This window comes from Otolemur garnettii, unplaced genomic scaffold (assembly GCF_000181295.1).
Source record: "Otolemur garnettii isolate 467f Iridium unplaced genomic scaffold, OtoGar3 scaffold00091, whole genome shotgun sequence".
NCBI lineage: Eukaryota > Metazoa > Chordata > Mammalia > Primates > Galagidae > Otolemur > Otolemur garnettii.
This window is the reverse complement of record NW_003852486.1, coordinates 5,560,600-5,577,822: the sequence shown is the minus strand read 5'-3', so window position 1 is coordinate 5,577,822 and position 17,223 is coordinate 5,560,600. Positions and strand designations below refer to the sequence as shown.

Genomic DNA, 17,223 nt, shown 5'->3' with positions numbered 1-17,223 from the left:
AAAATAGCCGGGCGTTGTGGCAGGCGCCTGTAGTCCCAGCTGCTTGGGAGGCTGAGGCAAGAGAATAGCTTAAGTCCAGGAGTTAGAGGTTGCTGTGAGCTGTGATGCCACAGTACTCTACCCAGGGCAACAGCTTGAGGCTCTGTCTCAAACAAAAAACAAACAAACAAAAAATAAAAGTAAAATAAAAATTCAGCTTAGGTGGTATGAATACACATCTAGAAAGAGCTCAGGTTAATGTGGAGGAGAAATTATGAAATGATACAACAAAATCTCCCTGGGTAAAACACAGGAGTTTTCAGATTGAAAGCAACAGATCAGTACAGAGGGTAATGAACAAGGAAATAAAAACCTATGCCTGGCTCAGTGCCTGTGGCTCAAGCGGCAAAGGTGCCAGCCACATACACCTAAGCTGGTGGGTTCGAATCTAGCCTGGGCCCGCCAAACAACAATGATGGCTGCAACCAGAAAATAGCTACCGCCTGTAATCCCAGCTACTAGGGAGGCGGAGGCAGGAGAATTGCTAGAGCCCAGGAGTTGGAGGTTGCTGTGAGCTGTGATGCCACAGCACTCTACCCAGGGTAACAGCTTGAGGCTCTGTCTCAACAAAAACAACAATAACAAACAACAAACCTATGCCAAGGTTCATAATAGGACTATTTTAGAATACTGGGGATAAAACTACAGGAGGAGAATCCACATTGAAGAATATGGCATTAGGCAGTGTCACTGAATTCTTGCCAATTTCTGGATTAAAATCTAGAATTTTTTTTACAAAAAAATGCAAAACAAATCAATCAGAAATGAGAGGAGAATAAAGCCTTGTTCAGAAGTGTAAGGTCTCAAAGAAAGTATACCTCATATATTTGTTCTCAGAAAGCCATCATGGTATGTACTCCCATAAAATAAAGCGATAAGTCAAAAATAGAAGGGATCTGGAATCCAAATCTCTTGTCCCTCTCCTATTGACCAAGGGAGGTCCTAGAACACTCCCACTGGGTCTGATAACTACACCATCCTGCAGATGTGAACACTAAGAAACTCACCCAAAATGGAGCCAGTAAGCTCTAGAGCCAGGTTGGAGTGCAGACAGCTAACTCCAGAGTCTGCACTGGCACTCTGCCACACTGTCCTGTTTCTTACATGCCTGCTGCTCACTGCACAGCATGTCCCAAGCAAACAGAGACCCTGCTAACTCCTCACATCAAAGCAAGTGCAATTCGTGTATGGTGGAGGGAGCCAAAACCTAGAGAGTTGAGAATTTACCCTGCTCCCTTCCATGTCCTTCATTCATCAGCCTGCATTTCCTGAGAGCTTAACATGCCCCAAACACTTTCTAGGCCCTGTTGTCACCTCAGCCATCAAGGCAGTTGTCAGAAGACGTGTGGAATTCTTGTTCTGGTGATGCTTATATTCCAATGGTGGGAGAAATACAATAAACAAGAAAATGTCTGGTAATGAGAATCAGAGGATTAGGATAGATACAAGGGGCTGTTTCTTAGGGAGGCCCCTGGGATCTAAATGAGGGGCCAAACCTGCTGGGAGGCCAAGGAGGCTGCAAATACCCCAGGGCAAGAGCCAATGGGAGAGGGGAACATGAAAGAGAGAGGTCATGGACAGGAGCTCAGGTCAAGGCCTTGCTGAGCTGAGATGGAGACACCGAGTTTTATATGTAAGCATGATGGGGGAGATGTTGGAAGATTTTAATCAGGAATGTGCGGTGATCTGATTTTTGTTTATAAAAGATCACGTTGTCTGCTGGTGACTGCATTGTCCCACTGTTGCTGTTACCTGGTAAGAGGTGCACATCTGGGCCTGATGGCTGTGGAAAGAACAAAGAGAGAGCCAGCTGTGCACGGCTGGGGGAATTGGCATGGAGTGCGCAAGGGAATTGGGGGAACCACTCTGAAGTTGGTGATAGAATCTCCAAGTGGAGGAAGCTGCGCTGAAACAGCTCTGAAGTGTCTGTTTTAGACTCTGAATTTGCCTCTTTGCTCTCCTGCCAAACAGACATCTCCACATTTGAGTCAAAGTTCAGAGATGATTAGGGTTGGAGGTCTAGTTTTGAGAGTTGGAGATGGCCTTAGAGAGAAGGGAGATGGGCAAGGACCAAGATGGGATGTGCCAGTGTTGGAAAGGGACAGGGACAAAGAAGGAAACCCAGGTGTGTATGAGGTCAGGGAGACCCAGAGAAGTGTTTCTGGAGAGAGGGTATGGAAGGGACACTGCATATGAACTCAGAACAGGGCGGTGACTGTTGAGCCTGGCACGGGTTCACTGCCTGCTCTGTGCAGAGGTGTCTCAGGGACGCCTGAGTGGAGAGGGGATGTGTGGATGTCAGTAGCACATAGGGCCCTTTAAGTGAAAGGAGCAGAAGAGGGTAGTGAGGGGTGTGGGGTTAGCTAGGGCTGGCCAGGTGGGCAACAGGACATATTAAGACTCCTAGTGGGCCCAGGTGGGCAGGGCCTGCAGGGCAGATGTCTTTGGTGGGGGCACAGACCACGCTGTAAGAGCAGGAGGGGCAGAGTGGGTGATGCTAGGCAAGGTGTGGGTACTGGCAGTTTGGGTGGTAAGAGGAGGCAGGACCCACGGCCTTCAGTCTGCCCATGACAAAGACAAGTTCATCGGGTGGGGTGTGAGGGTGGAAGTGGTGTGATTGGCACTGTGATGCCCAGTGGAGCGGGCAGAGGGCATGAACATCCTCTGTGGAGAGGAAGGTAGATGTACTCAGGGCTGCAGGGAAGTGAGCGGGGACAGATGCTTGGCTGTAACCAGGGTGGAGGTGGGGGTTCCCAGGTGAGAACAACGTGTAGGGGAGGCCAGTGTCGGAGGGTCTGCAGGGTTGGAGGGAGGGGCCACCGGGCTGGAGGGAAGGGCAGGGTGTCCAGGCCTTTCTGTCTTCTGCCTCCAGCGTGCCCACTGCCTCTCTCCTCCTCTTCCTCCCGCAAGTGCAGCAAGGCTCAGGCTGAGTAGCCAGCCATACCTGGGAGCCCAGCAGCTCCTTCTGTGCTGGTAACTGCTAATGGAGCACTCCCAGCCACAGCTCCCTGCCTTCCTCCCTGTTTCAGAACCTTTTCCTTGGGTTGGCTCAGGCTTCCCCAAGAAAGGAGAATGTGAGCAGCTGTCTCAAAATTCAGCTGAAGTCTGTGTCAGAACAGAAGCAACAGCATATAAACATATAAATCAGTACCGTGAGCATGATCAGGGCTCAGCTGGCACCTTTCCTGTCTCCCTGGTCCCAGGGCAGGCTTTTGGTGAAGGATTTGCTAAAATGGCCTATGAGTCCCCGAGCAGCCATCTCCCAGCCTGCCTTTCTTGCCTCCCAGACTGCCTCTCCTGCCCAGGCCCCTGTGGCATCAGTTTGGCGAGATGGGTTCCAGAAACTCCTTTCAGACCCAGGCTCTGATGCTGTGGCCCACACTGACTTATAAAATCAGTTTCTGTTTTTGTACAGTGAAGGCCCATGACTGTCCCCTGCTCTGGATGCCATGGTGGGGGGTTGTTGAGCCCACCCTTGCTTTGTTTTAACAGCGATGCCATTCTTAACTTTGGGGTTACCAGAATAACCTGTCTGATTTGAAAGGCCATGGGGCCTATTGCCTTGTTTTTGTTTTTGCCAAAGCAGCAGGTTTGCCTTGCTAACCACATGTGGCTTGAGCAGGTGCTGGAGTGAGCAGCAGGGTGACTGACGATTAGAATGTGGCCCACCTGCTCTGGGCTGGAGGCAAATCTTGCATTGTGGGCAGCCCCACCTGCGTCCATTAGGAGCTCAGGGTCCACTGGGGAAGCTTCTCCCTGATATGTTTTGTTTGCCTCTTGCAAGGCACTACCATTATACGTTCCCCCACTCTGGGGCCAGGCACCCTCCTACTTAGGGACTCTCACTGCAGCCAACATGCACCTGTGTCCAGTTCACATCTCCTCCAGCGCTCCTTACTCCCCTTGCTCTTCCCTCAGATGACCCTTCCTGCTGCTCCCATAGCAGTGCTGCCAGGCCTGGGCCGTTGCCCTACCCACACCATGGTGCGATGGGGCTGCTGACCAGCATCACCCCTCAGACCCCGTTTCTCTGAGCCATGCACATCACTGATGTACAGGCTGGTCCTTTGGGGCTTCTGTGCCTTCTTCTTCTTCTTTTTTTTTGTGACAGAGCCTCAGGCTGTGCCCCTGGGTAGAGTACCGTAGCATCACAGCTCACAGCAACCTCCAACTCCTGGGTTCAAGCGAGTTTCAAGCGAGTCTCCTGCCTCAGCCTCCCAAGTAGCTGGGACCACAGGTGCCTGCCACAAAACCCAGCTATTTTTTGGTTGTAGCCGTCATTGTTGTTTGGTGGGCCCAGGCTGGATTCGAACCCGCCACCTTAGGTGTATGTGGCCTTAGCCACTTGAGCCACAGGCGCGGAGCCTTCTGTGCCTTCTTGTAGAGCCTTCCTAGGCTGGCAGGGTGACAGGGGCCGGTCAGTGGCAGAGAAGTCTGATCCTTGGCTCTCAGCCTCATTTTTTCCCTGTCTTGCTGCTGTGCTCCTTGGGGGCAGGTGGTGTTGCTAACATAGCAGGGATGTCTGCAGGTGCAGGAGTGTGATGCAGCGCGGGCAGTGAGGCCCGATGCTGTGCAACCCAGACTCTGTGCCAAAACAAGCAGCACTGCCCAGTGCCTGGATGACTCGGCCGGGCAGTGTGGGTCCTGCTGTCTGGCAAAGTATCACCTGGGCAGTCACTGAAAGCCCCTCCCTCCCTCCCTCTATCCTCCTTTGGGCTCTGGTTTGTTCCAGAATCTTCTGTGCTTATTACCATCCCCTACCTGAGGAGGGGAAAAGAGCAGACTGACAGCCTCTCCCTCTCCTGCCTCCACCTTCAAGCCCTCTCAGTTGAGGATGGCTGTGCTTGGTATTGGGTAGAACAACCTTTCTCCATCTCCCTCCTTCCTTCTGGCCAGGTGCTGGGTGCTGGACAGAGTGGACATCTGGGCTATGGTCATATTCTTTGATTTTGGCCGGTTTGTCTTTGTGACAGCTTCTGAACCATCCCACCTCTGGCTCAGCCATTTATGCTGGAGAAAGTTTCAGGGACAGTAGATGCCCTTGCTGCCTCCAGGACCCAAGTGGGGGTGGTGGTGTGTTAGACAGCAGAGACTCTCAGGGTTCCCTCCTGCCTCTGCTCTTTCCTTTTAGCCCCAGTTCTCAGCATCTGCCCCAGCAGAGCTGCCTCTTGAGCCCTGGTTTTCACACCTGGGCTCTGGAGCCCCAAGATGGCTAGAGGGACCTCAGGTGCCACCCAAGGGCTGCGTTCTCCAGTTGCTGAGTGGGGCAGGCCAGGGCCCACTCAGCTTCATCTGTTTTATGTACTCTCAGTTTTGCTTAAGATTTCATTTGGGAAAGGATTTTGCTGTGGAGGACACCAAGCACCTGAAAGCCCCTGACAGATGCTGGACTTGGCATCTTCTCTGTGCCATGCATTAGCCCTGGACCCTGTGAGGGCCTCAGTGTCTACTTCAAGGTCGAGGTTAGGTGAAACTGCAAAGGATGAAAGAATATTTGGGGGGATCAGGAGAAGTAGAGATGAACACACACACTCTCTCTCTCTCTTTCTCTCTCTCTCTCAACCAGGTAGGATAGAAAAGTCCCAGGTTCCCTGGGAGTTTGGCGGCTAGAGCTGAGTAGGCAGGGAGCACCACCCAGAGGTCATCTCGGGTAATTGCAGGAGGCGGTCCCAACTGCCCAAGACGCAGGAGCAGCAGGCAGCAAGTATAGGAGGCTCCTGCCCTAGCCTGTCAGAGGGGCCCGCCTGGTGACCCTGGGGGAAGGGTACTCCCTTCCTGTGGAGCTTTGAGACAGTGCTGTCAGGCAGGCAGGTGCACTATTTTCTTGCCTTTATGGATAAGAGAAATAGGGTTCAGAAAAGTGAAAAGACCTTCCTCATTATTTTATAGCAAGAAATGGCATAGCTGGGGGTGAAACATGGGTCTGACTTCTGAAAGCAGCACGTTTCATGCATACAAATAGCTCCAGGGTTTGGGGATGGTGGGATGAGAGGAGCTGAGTAAGGGACACCTCTTGGAGGAAAGATTTTTGACAACTCTCCACTGTGGCTTGGTCCAGTGTGTGAGTACTTTTCATGGGGAAACCTCTCTGCTTTTTAAAATTCTATTTATTTATTTGAGACAGTCTCAAGCTGTTGTTGCCTGGGGTAGAGTGCCGTGGCATCATAGCTCATAGCAACCTCCAACCCTTGGGCTCAAGGCATCTTCTTGCTTCAGTTTTTCTATTTTTAGCAGAGACGAGGTCTTGAACTCATAAGCTCAAACAATCCATCCGCCTTGGCCTCTCAGAGTGCTAGGATTACAGGTGTGAGCCACCTCACCCAGCCTCTCTCTGCTTTTTAACCTATCTCTCCAGCCAAACCCTCAGAGTAAACAGTTTTTTGTCCCCAGTAGAATTTCTCCCAAATTCCTGTAAATATGTGAAGACATCAGTGACTCCACCACCTCCTACCTGCTCTTACTGTGTCCTCCACCAACCCTTCCCTCAGCCTTTCTCTCCTCGGATCATCCCGGGTTAGCAGAGGTGGCTGGTTGGAGTTGGCCAGCAGCCAGAGCCCTCAACCCACAGCTCAGCCCACTTTGCTCCTCCTGCCCAGCCAAGCGCTGCTGAGGTTTGTTGCTGTGATTTGTCTTGCAGACATTTTGAGTTCATGGGAGGTTGTCTGTCAAATGCTTGGAAGTGACTGCCCTGGTCTAACTTGGCTGCTCTCTCCGCATTCTCACCCTTAGGGACATCAGTTGCAGGTAGTGAGGCCTGAACTGTGTATTTACTACCTAGCCTTTCCTTACACTAGTGGTTCTCAACCTTCCTAATGCCATGACCCTTTAATACAGTTCCTGTGGGTTACGACCCACAGGTTGAGAACTGCTGCCTTACATTAGAACAAACTGAAGTTATCCAAGAGGCTGGATGGACTGGCTGGGGATAGTCTCCCTTCCCACCAAAACTTCCACTTTCTCTTATAGCCATACATACTGCAGTGTGAAGAGTTTAATGATGGGGCCATCCTCAGCATGCTCCCTCCTGTTCCTGCCTGCCCTGGGCTAGGAGCCGGCCTGCCCTGCCCTCTCTTTCCTTTTCACTCTTGAGACCTTGAAGGTGAAAAGAGCCACACTGTGCCCAGGATTAATTTCCATTTTGCCTTGAGCCCAGCTCACCTCTCAAAAAAGACAGCAAAGTCTCAGCAAAGACAGCCAGACACAGACGCTGCAGTTGGCTCACAGCCTGCACAGCAGTGTGCTCTTCCCACCTCTTTTCCTTCTACCCTAGAGCACGGTGCTAGTGCTCCTAGCACATTCTGGGGAACAGAGAGACCCAGGCTGGATTTCCTGGCTTCCATGTAGAAATCAGGTGGTAAGCATTTAACCAGTGAGCTATGATACTGCCTTGATTGTCTTTGATGCTTTGTATTTTATCAGAACCCTAAACTTAAGGTCATGAAAAGGAGTGTTAGGCTTGGCAGAAAAAAGGAGGGTTCTCAGAGTTGGTACCTACACCTCACAGGAGTGGCCTTTTCCTTCATGTCAGCTAAGCATGAACCCTGTTATTTCTCTAAATAATTTTATTAGCGCCAAATATTTAAATAATTTTATTTGTTTCATCCTTTGGTAGATGAGAAAAAATACATTACAAAATACATCATACAGAGGACAGCTCACAGTACACATTACTGAAAACACAATCTACATTCCAGCCCAGGCTGGTGAGTTCAGAAGAAAGCACAGAGGCCTTAACACCCAGATTTCACTCTGTAGAGGGTCTTCCCCATAAGTCCCTCGACATCGCAGCCTCAGTGCGCGTTAGCACCCTAATCAGGTGGGTGTGGCAGAGTCAGAGCAGCACTGAGTGGGGCTGGTGGACTCTGCAGCCACCTAAAGCAGCAAGAAGTTAACATCCCTCAAAGGAAAAGGGGGGAAGAAATGACCAAAGTTGAAGTTGTGCTCAAAGCATTAAAACTCTTCTAGCACTCTCCAGGCTCCCAGGCAGCTTTCCCAAAACTTAGCTCTCCACTTAGCCATCCTGGCCTCTGTCATTTTGGCCTTATTAGATCCCTAGGCACAGCTGGTCCTGAGAGGCTGCCCGGCCCTAAGCAGGCTACTGACAGGGAGTCACAGCAACACCTGCTGGGTACAGTCTGGAGACCTTCACAGCAGCAGGTGGGGACAACATAGTTCCTACAGGTCTGTGTCTGTGCAAACACCTCACCTCACATTCCCTCCCTGCAGCACCCAAGCCTGGGATGAGGACACAGGTGCACAGAACCACCTTAAGCCCCACCTTGTGGGAGTGGCTTTAAAGACTCCACAATTCCCTAAGCCAAACAACTTGAGGGCTATACCTGTCTTCTTTTACAATACCAAAGCAAGCAAGAGACAAGAGGAAGGTGAGCAAACCTTACCAGTGATCGCTGTCCAGCCGCTAGGTTAACAGTCACTTTCCAGGAGGGAGAATGACCAGCGAACACCGAGGCATCGTAGCTACACAGCGCATCACTGAGGTCAGAGCAGACCCTGCGCCAGAGAGGCTGTCCCCATTCATGCAGTTCGTTCCAAGGGAATTCTATGAAGCAGCCTCTTGAGCCTCATTTTCTTTTTCTTAGAAATTTGAAAGCATCTGTGACTAGAAAAGTAGTCCTAAGAACTAAGATCGTTTCAGCCTACTATGCTGTGGCTTAGCAGGCTTGGCTTTGCGATCCATGGGGCACAAGTGCTGGCTGCTCCAGAGGCCTTCAGGAGGTGGTTAGGGGTGGCAGGTGTGAGCTTCGCTTCCATGATTTTCGAGCTTTAGCAGCAAAACACAGCTTGTCTCATCTCTACCACAGCGATGGTAGACTGGTACCCCTCCCGCACCTCCCAAGCAGTTCAGGGGATGGGGTGGGATGTGGGAATAAAAATAAAGATGAGTCAAGACCAGCATCTTCAAATTAACAAACTGTAATTGTTTTCCCAAAGATACATTTTTTTCATACACATCCATCATACACTGTAACCAAAAAAAGCAGTGTACATGAAATAAGAGAAAATAAATTAAAAATCCATAGCATAGGTAAGGAGGCTCTAGTCTGGAGCACAGCTGAGTTTCCAGCAATATAAGGAGGCTCAAAAGTTTCTTTTATAAGAATGCCTGCTAGCAAGGGTTCCAGCAAGGTGGTTGGTCTGTAAGTCAGTCTTGAGTACTTGGAACAGTTCTGTGTTTTTCCCTTAGCGTTTAGAATAGCCATCACTGTCCTGCAATAGGCAGGGCTATCACGTCCAGGAAAAATGAGGGAGGGAACCACAGAGGCAGCGTGAGATCCAAATACAGCATTCAAAGGTAATTGGTCCAGTGGTGCCTGGGGAGGGAGGAAGGGATGATGCTCCGGGGTTAGCCGTCTTCCTTTGGGGGTGTGTACCAGCCTGCCAAGAACAGAGCGAGCAGTCAGGGAGGTGGAGGCTGAGGCCGAGGCAGCCCTCCCAGCCCCCAAATGGGCCACCCAGTGCAGGGATGGGTGTACAGGAAGCTGAGAAACTGCCTACTTGGAGATGATAAAACAGGGAGGATGACGTGCCCCACAGGAGATGACAGGGTTAGCTGAGTTTTTTCAAAGGGTGCCAGGAAGGGATAGCACCAATTCCATCCGGGATGTGCTGTGGTCTCTTCAGGACAGGAGGTATAGACACAAGCCACCTCCACCCCTCTTTGAAGCCCTGGGCAGGTGCTGTGCTAGTGGGTGGTCAGTCTCAGAAACCAAAAGGGGGTTTTGGCTAGAAGTGAAAACATGGGGCCTGGCAAGTGTCCAAATCTCCTGAGTCCTGGCTCCAGCCTCACCGTTTTTTTCGTGGATCTGCACCAAGGACTTGTAGGACTGCTGTGCTCTCGTCAGACTGTACTGAGACTGGGAAAGGAAGCCGCCTCATCAAGCCATGGCCAGCCTTGGCCTTCCTGCCCTCACCTTCCACCCAGAGACCCAGGAGTCCCAGCTCCTAGTCTTGTGCTCTGTTTGGGGACATGCTAAGTCCCCTCCATCTGGCAAGTCCCTCAAGAGCACAGTCCCACAGCTCCCTTTTCCAGACCTGTACACCCCCCACCCCAAACTTTAAGGTGCTCCTTAGGCCCTCCCATCCAAGGCCACCAACCCTGGGGACTTATCCTCAGTCCCTAACAGGCAACCAGTGCTCCACATCCAGCCCCTCACTTTGTTGGCTCCAAACTGCACACGCGCCTTCCCCTTCACCAGCGTGGCGCTGATCTGCATGATCACTGACTCTATGGAGTAGGCGCTGCTCCAGCCCTAGGTGACAGAGGGACAGAGTAAGCAAGGAGGATGAGCTTTCCAGAAAACTTTCTGCTTGTTCTTTAGAGACTTGCATCTGCATAAGGGCCCTCACCCTGCACTCCAGGACAGGTACCACCAGGTAGGAGCAGGCAGGCCCTGCCCAGCAGAATGGAAGACCCACATCATGTATATCAATCAACCCACTGGGTACGTGTGTGGTCAAGCTCAGCTTTCCCTGTCCAGGCCAGCCCTGCCAAGGGGAGTGACAGGCTCACCTGTTTGGTGAGAAGTTCCATGCAGATGGCACCTCCGCCTAGAACATACCTACATGGGAAAGGTCAGTCAGCTGTGCCTGGCAAAAGCTCCAGGCTCCTTCCCCAATCCTCTGCCACAGGAGTTGCCCTCTCCCTCATGCCCAGCCACTCACCCTCCAGAGAGGACTGGAGACACAACCCTGACAAATGGTGGGTCAAAAGGAAAGTTATCCTGAGAAAGAGACAGAGATGACGGTCAGGGAAGGGAAGCCAGCGTCCTCCACAGGACTGCACGGCAAATGGAGAAGCCTAGACCATAGAAGGAAAAACTGTCTTACTTTAAAGGAAAAATTAAGTAGGATGAAGTCAGCTCCTTCTTTCTCTTTGAGGATCTGGAGATCGTTGTGCAAAGCGCTGTCCTGGTCAACCCTATGAAGCAAAGAGTCTGGACTTAGTTGCCTGGCCCAGCTCAGGAGCCTCCTATGGGCTCCCACTGCTCGTACTCATACTGGAAGTCTTCAGCAAGGACACCAACAAAACTGCCCTGAGGTCCCACTACTGGGCTTCACCCACACTCAACCTATCCCCAGTCCAACCCGCCCCCCGCCACTCACTTGAGGAGTTTGACATTCCAATCATATAGACTGTCGTTCACGAGTTCAACTGCATAGTTTCCTGAAGGAAGGAAGAAGGAAGATGGGTGTAGGATGGTCCAGTTGGAGACTGTTCCAAATGCAGCTCCCCTTCCCAAACTGAGAGAAGACCAATGGCTCCAGGTTCACCCCAGATGTACACGCATCCAGTCTGAGCCACTTGGCTTGAGGAGCTCTATTCTTGGCCTAAGAAGTTCATGAGCGTTCACATGCCCCAGCACCCCTAGCCTTCCACCACATCCTTCCTTTGAGAAACTCCCACGCAGGCCCCCTCTCTGGGGCAAACTCACCCCCTTTGAAACTCTGTGATCGGTAAATATCCCTGAGCTCCTTCATCAGCCGGTCAGTGGCCTGCACCGAGCCAGACACTGCACCCTGAGGAAGACAGATGGCAGGAATGTTCCTCAGGGGTATAGTTTGAAACACACATCAGGGGCAGTGTGGAAGCTTTCCCAGGACTCAGGGAAAGATGAGGCACATGAATAAAAGGAGTATGCTCCCGCACTGACATGCCTCGGCCTGACAATGTTCAGCCAGTACCCACCAACCCTCTCACGCAACCTCTCCCTAGAAGGCACGTACATTTAAGTAATCTTGCCTCTGGTTCTTTTTAATTTTCTCTAGGATGGCTAAGTTTTCTTTTCCAATGCCATCATCTTCAGATTTCTTGCCCTCAGCCGGTTCTTCCTCTTTCATTTCATAGTGATCTAGATCTTCTGTGTCCTAGAGAAGGTGTTGGGTGGGAGTGAGACAGAGAAGGAATAAATACATAGTGCAAAAGGGCTGTCACCTCCAGGCCCATCTGGCCAAGAGCCAAAAGTTAAGGTGCAACAGACTATCCAGCAGTCATACAAATATTCCTTGCTTCTGGGACAATTCCCAGGCCCAGTCCCTTCACAGTGTAAATATGAGGGAAATAACTGTTCCTGGTCAGTTTTCCAGTTGCAGCCACAGAGCTGCAGTGAGGACCAGGGAGCTAAAAGACCCTTTGGTTCTCTAGACTGACCCCACTCCAACTATTCCTAAGACTCTACCTTGGAAGCAGAAACTCTTCCCTAATCCCCAGCAGAATGATTTGGGCCTGACACTGTGATTCAAATATCATGTTTCACCAGGTGACTATTGTACCCAGGAGTCCTCAAGGCCCAGGTCTAAAAGAGAAACCTGGATCACTAATCTCCCCTCCCTACAAATGCAGGGTGTGAATCAGGTACGCCAAGGCACCCACCGCCAAGATAGAGGTGGCAGAGGAGGTCCAGAGAGGGGATTAGAGACCAGGATGAAATTAGCTCCTCATTCATCCTGCTCTCTGCTATAAGTAAGCGAGTAGCTCATTGGGCATGGGGGGAAGAGGAGAGCTCCGTCCAGCATTCAGCCCCTCAGTCAAATACTGGAGGTGTGGCATAGAGGAGTGTCTCCTCTGGAAGAAGTTTCATGTGTAACCAGTCCTTTGTTGGTCTTAAGACCGTTACAAAGTTACAGAACTTGGGACATTACTCCAATGCTAGGAAATAAAGTGATTCCTGATTCCTGGGCTTTGACAAGACACACTAACCTGATTATTACACTAGCAGCTAACATCTACTAAATGTTTACTATGTGTCAGATTCTGTACTAGCTACTCTAGACTGGCTCATTTCATTATTTCAACCACCACATCATTATTCTATCATCCCCATTTTACAGAGAAAGCTGAGGTCTAAATAAAATTACCATGATTAAAGTCACAGAACTCACAGCAGAGCTAAGACTTCAATCAAGTTCTGTCTGGCTCTGAAGCTCAAATTTTTTTTTTATTTTTATTTATTTATTTATTTATTTTTTGAGACAGAGTATCACTATGTTGCCCTTGGTAGAGTGCTGGACGTTCACAGCTCATAACAACCTCCTCAGACTCTTGGGTTCACAATTCTCTTGCCTCAGCCTCCTAAGTAGCTACAGGTGCTCACCACAATGCTTGGCTATTTTTTTTGTTATTGTCATTGTTGCTTAGTAGGCTCGGGAAGGGTTTGAACCCTCCAGTCCTGATCTATGAGGCCGGCGCCCTAACCACTAAGCAACAGATGCTGAGCCTAAAGCTCAAATTCTTAACCATTATGTTATATTCTACAAAAGGATGTTTTTAGAGAATACACCAGATAAATAAGTTAGTACTTATGTATCATAGGAAGCATTTCATGTGCAATATTTCACTTAACCTTCAGATAACCAATATGGTGCAAGTATTATAAACCCATTTCACAGATAACAAAACTTCAGCTTCATGAGATTAGGTAAAACTCCCCAATAGCTGGGATGTAAACTCAAGTCTGCCATACTCTAAAGTCATCTAAGCTTAGCTTATAAAATGTCTGGTTTGAAAAAATTTGCACCTGTCTTCACTCATTGGATAAGGGTGACCCATCTCCTCTACCATAGGTTGTTCCTTCAGATGAGTAAATCTGTTTTTATTCCTTTGACATTTTTCTCTCCCCACTTCTAGACTGGAGTTCTGGATATAGTGAGTGATATAGTGAGTGATCAACACTGTTGACTAAAAGAGCTTCTGGCCAGTACCACCTCAAGTGAGCCTACCTCAGGCATCTCCTCATCTTCATCTTCTGAAGACACATCTTCCTGTGTGCACTGCAGTGGGGAGGGGAAGACAGACATCAGCATCCCAGTGGCTCACTAGAATATAGCCTCTGACCTACTACCTCGGGCCCTCAAAATGCCACCAGTCTCCACACCAGCCAGACCTGAGTGGAGGGAACAGTCCAGGGAAGAACTCTGCTACCACCCCATCATTCTCTTCCTACCATATGCCAAAGAACAAGAGAGAAGCAAAATGGCTGTTTCCATCCCCTACCCAACAAATCTCAGCTTTAGTTTTCTCAGAACCCTCCTTTACTTGATCTTTTCTAGACTGACATTACATTCTCGTTCTCAACAAGGGACCTGGGTCTCCAATAGACACCAACTGCCATAGCTAATTGTGAAAATTCTCCCTCCCTCTCAGCATGAAGGACACTGCCCATGAGAGTAACTTTTGATAGGCGAGATAAACCTACTGGTGACCCATTTAACTAGACTCCCATCTGGAGGAGAAACAGGATGAGAATTAAGCTGTGTGTCTGGGGCAGGTGGGGTACCGTGCAGATTCGTTCACTCCACATCTGCTGGCTGCCTTCTGTGCAGCAGCTGTGCACAAGGCCAATAGCTCCACAGCTGCTCACCTGTTCTGCTGGCAAGGGCTGATCCAGCATCTCCACGTCTGGATGCTGAGGGAGGTTATAGAGTTTACACAGGTCGGAGATGATCCTCTTTAGATGCTGCAACAGCTGGGGGCAGGGGGTACAGAAACATCACATACTCCTTCCCCACTCCAACCTGGACAGGTGTGTGGATGAGCTCTTAGCTAAGATCTCACCTGGCACCTAGTTTTCTAAGCCTATGGATCACATAGCTGTGGGAATGAGTCTCCTAGAAAATCAATCCTGAGGCTGGTGCAGGGATTCCTCTGACTTTAGCAAGCAACTCCCCTAAGAGGCCTGCCCCAAGCATCTGGCCCACTGCACCACCCACTGTCCAGAATTAACTCCCTTTTGGGGAGAGTCCTGTGGGCCCCAGAGAAATAAATGTGGCCCCACCCATGGCCCCCTCACCAGAGTATTCCCTTTCTTTATGTCCACCAGTCTCTCTAAGACAGCAGCCAAGTTAGGGTCATCAGACTCCACCGACCAGATGGGAGGCACAGCAGGGTACGACTCCTGAGGGAAAAAAGCAGAGAGGTCAAAATGGGCCACTCTGGAGAAAGATTTTGCCTGCCCCCTACCCTCTAAACTTCCAGTCTCTTTGCCTTTCCATCCCTACCCCCTGCACAAAAAAGCTTAGCTTAGGTCAGTATCTAACCAAGGAGCTTCCAAACAAATCCTAAACTGGATGAAAAACAGTCCCCAGGAGGACCCTTTCCAAGCAGCAACCTGGCACCTTTTCTCTCTTTCCTTGAGAGTACAAACCAGCATAGTTCAACTGCTCACCGGAGGAAGACTCCAGTCCCCGTACTGCCTACACAAGCTCCAGAACCGAAGTTCCCTCCAACTGAGGTCAGAGTCCTTCAACCCTCTGCTTTTCTAACTCTAGAATCAGTGGGAAAGGGATCACCTCATCATAGTCACACTAACGTGAGACAAGCAGAGAATAAAAATTATCAAGAGTAAAAGGTACTAGGATGAGTGTCCCCACACACTCCCAACAGAGCCCCTCAAAGGCCAAGTCTCCCACCTCCCTCGGGAACCGGCCACCTTCTCAGTCCAGACGTGGGCTGTAGGACTCCACGGACAGGCCAGAGAGGGGCGCCCACGTTGCCCGCATTCCCTGCATTCCTGAGCTGTAGTGCCAAATGCAGCTGGACCAGACTTCCCCTCTGCCCAAACCACGGGGGCTGGCTCTGGTCAAGTCTCCTTTACAGAGGCCAGGAATCTGGTTGAGGACCCTCAAACGCCAGCAACAAAGACTTCTGGGACCTGAAAGGACAACTGGATGGGGCAAACCTACCTCTAAGGAACTAGCTCAGCTGAGAAAATTAACTGTTGCGGTTTCCACACATGCCAAGGAAGCCTCATCTACTGGAGATCTCAGCTCTCCCCTTAGTCTAACCCTTCACATTGGAAGAAAAATGATTACTGAAGATGCTTAAGTCCTCACCTGACTAAATCATTCCTAGTCCTTAAATTTTGAACTTTTCAGAGAAAATAGAATGGGGATGGACAAAGAAAGAAATGGGACTGTGAGCTTTGGTGGGGTACCACTCAACCTAAGCTGATGTTTATCCCACCAACCTTTACTAGAAAACACCACTGAGTTGAATTCAAGCCCCCCAGAGCCACAGAATCCACATGTCCACCTTTCCATAGGGTACTCCCATTCAGGCTGCTGCAACCAGCAGGAAGAAGACCCTCCTGACACTGAGGGTCTGTGCCTAAGATGCCAGGCGAACCCGCATCAGCAGAGGTCGAACCTCTGCACAGGGAGCATCTGAGGGCAGACTGGGCAAACGGACCGGCAAAGGAGCAGACCCAGCAGACAAGCGGACGGGACAGAATAGGCAGACAGGACAGGCTGGACGGTCCGGGCAGAGGAGCACCAGGGCACAGGGTGGAGTGGGAGCATCGTGACAAGTGGCACCGGCAGTTACCAGGTCAAACCGGCGACCCCACGTCCCAGTACCCTCACCCAGGAGACAACAACCCTGGGCAACTGGACACATCCACGGGGACAGGGAGGGGAGTGGCAGAACTGCTACAGGGTGAGGCTAGGAGAGTTAGAGGTTACACCCAAATAAAAGGGAATCCACAGGAGAGAAGAGGAGGAACAAAGTGTAAACTATCACTTGGCGCAGATCAGAGAGCAAAGAGGGGCTGCCAGAGGGAGATGCCCGCGTAGGGATCGCACAGGTGGCAAAGTGCTTAAGTGAAAGGCACCGCTAAGAAGGGGGCACCGCCGAGACGCACCGAGTTCCAGGCCGCGTCCCTCCGGCTGGGGCCACGCACAGGCCCAGGAGTGGGGGCCTCCCCAGCTGCCAGCTAACGCGGCGGGCAGCCCCGAGGAGCCCAGGTGTGACCCTCGGGCTGCGGGCGGGCTCGTGCAAAGGGCTGGTTGAGGCGCCGCACGTCGGGGCAGCCCTCGCCGTCGGGTCGTGTGGCTACGGGGCGCGACAAAACCGCAGCAGTAGAGCCCAGTGTGCCCCGGAGGGGCCGCCAGACTGAGGGGCCCCGGCCCCACACGTCCTCGGAGGGCAGAGGATTGGGGGTGACGCGAGTCCCCGGCCGGGCCCGAAGCGCTCGCGGGGTCCTCACCGTGATGTTGCAGTGGATGCGGACGGGGTCCACAGGCACCGGCCCCCGCGGGGGTAGATGCGGGCCGGGCGCCGCCCCCGCCGCGGCCCCTCCAGCCCCGGCCAGCAGGAACTCGCAGCTGAGCTCGTCCAGGCAGGCGCTGGCAATGCGGAAGCGCTCGTGGCCGCGGTGGAAGATGGACTCC

General features: G+C 51.3%; 1 protein-coding gene across 3 annotated transcripts; it reads right to left on the bottom strand.

Annotated features, from left to right (window-relative positions):
* Nucleotides 1-8,957: 8,957 nt before the first annotated feature.
* On the bottom strand, nucleotides 8,958-17,018 carry UBE2Q1 (ubiquitin conjugating enzyme E2 Q1). Of its 3 annotated transcripts, none has more exons than XM_012808648.2 (13): nucleotides 15,466-17,018; nucleotides 14,847-14,951; nucleotides 14,418-14,522; nucleotides 13,777-13,827; nucleotides 11,785-11,925; nucleotides 11,493-11,577; nucleotides 11,164-11,224; nucleotides 10,888-10,978; nucleotides 10,723-10,781; nucleotides 10,571-10,619; nucleotides 10,215-10,310; nucleotides 9,848-9,914; nucleotides 8,958-9,435 (listed from the first exon to the last, which is right to left on the bottom strand). In XM_012808648.2, the coding sequence occupies exons 3-13, from the start codon at nucleotides 14,445-14,447 to the stop codon at nucleotides 9,404-9,406; spliced, it is 762 nt and encodes a 253-aa protein (XP_012664102.1). In that variant the 5' UTR covers nucleotides 14,448-14,522; nucleotides 14,847-14,951; nucleotides 15,466-17,018; the 3' UTR covers nucleotides 8,958-9,403. The 3 variants fall into 3 exon arrangements, with proteins under 3 accessions (XP_012664102.1, XP_023372192.1, XP_012664103.1); XM_023516424.1 differs by having other exon boundaries at nucleotides 15,486-15,616; XM_012808649.2 differs by lacking the exon at nucleotides 15,466-17,018 and adding an exon at nucleotides 15,222-15,286.
* Between the last annotated feature and the right edge of the window lie 205 nt (nucleotides 17,019-17,223).

Coding starts and splice junctions, on each gene's coding strand:
- UBE2Q1 (XM_012808648.2), bottom strand. CDS start 14,447: ATGCTGGATCAGCCCTTGCCAGCAGAACAG. Junction 11,225..11,492: donor ATCACAGAGTTTCAAAGGGG/GTGAGTTTGCCC, acceptor TCCTTCCTTCAG/GAAACTATGCAGTTGAACTC. Junction 10,620..10,722: donor TCTCCAGTCCTCTCTGGAGG/GTGAGTGGCTGG, acceptor TTTCCCATGTAG/GTATGTTCTAGGCGGAGGTG.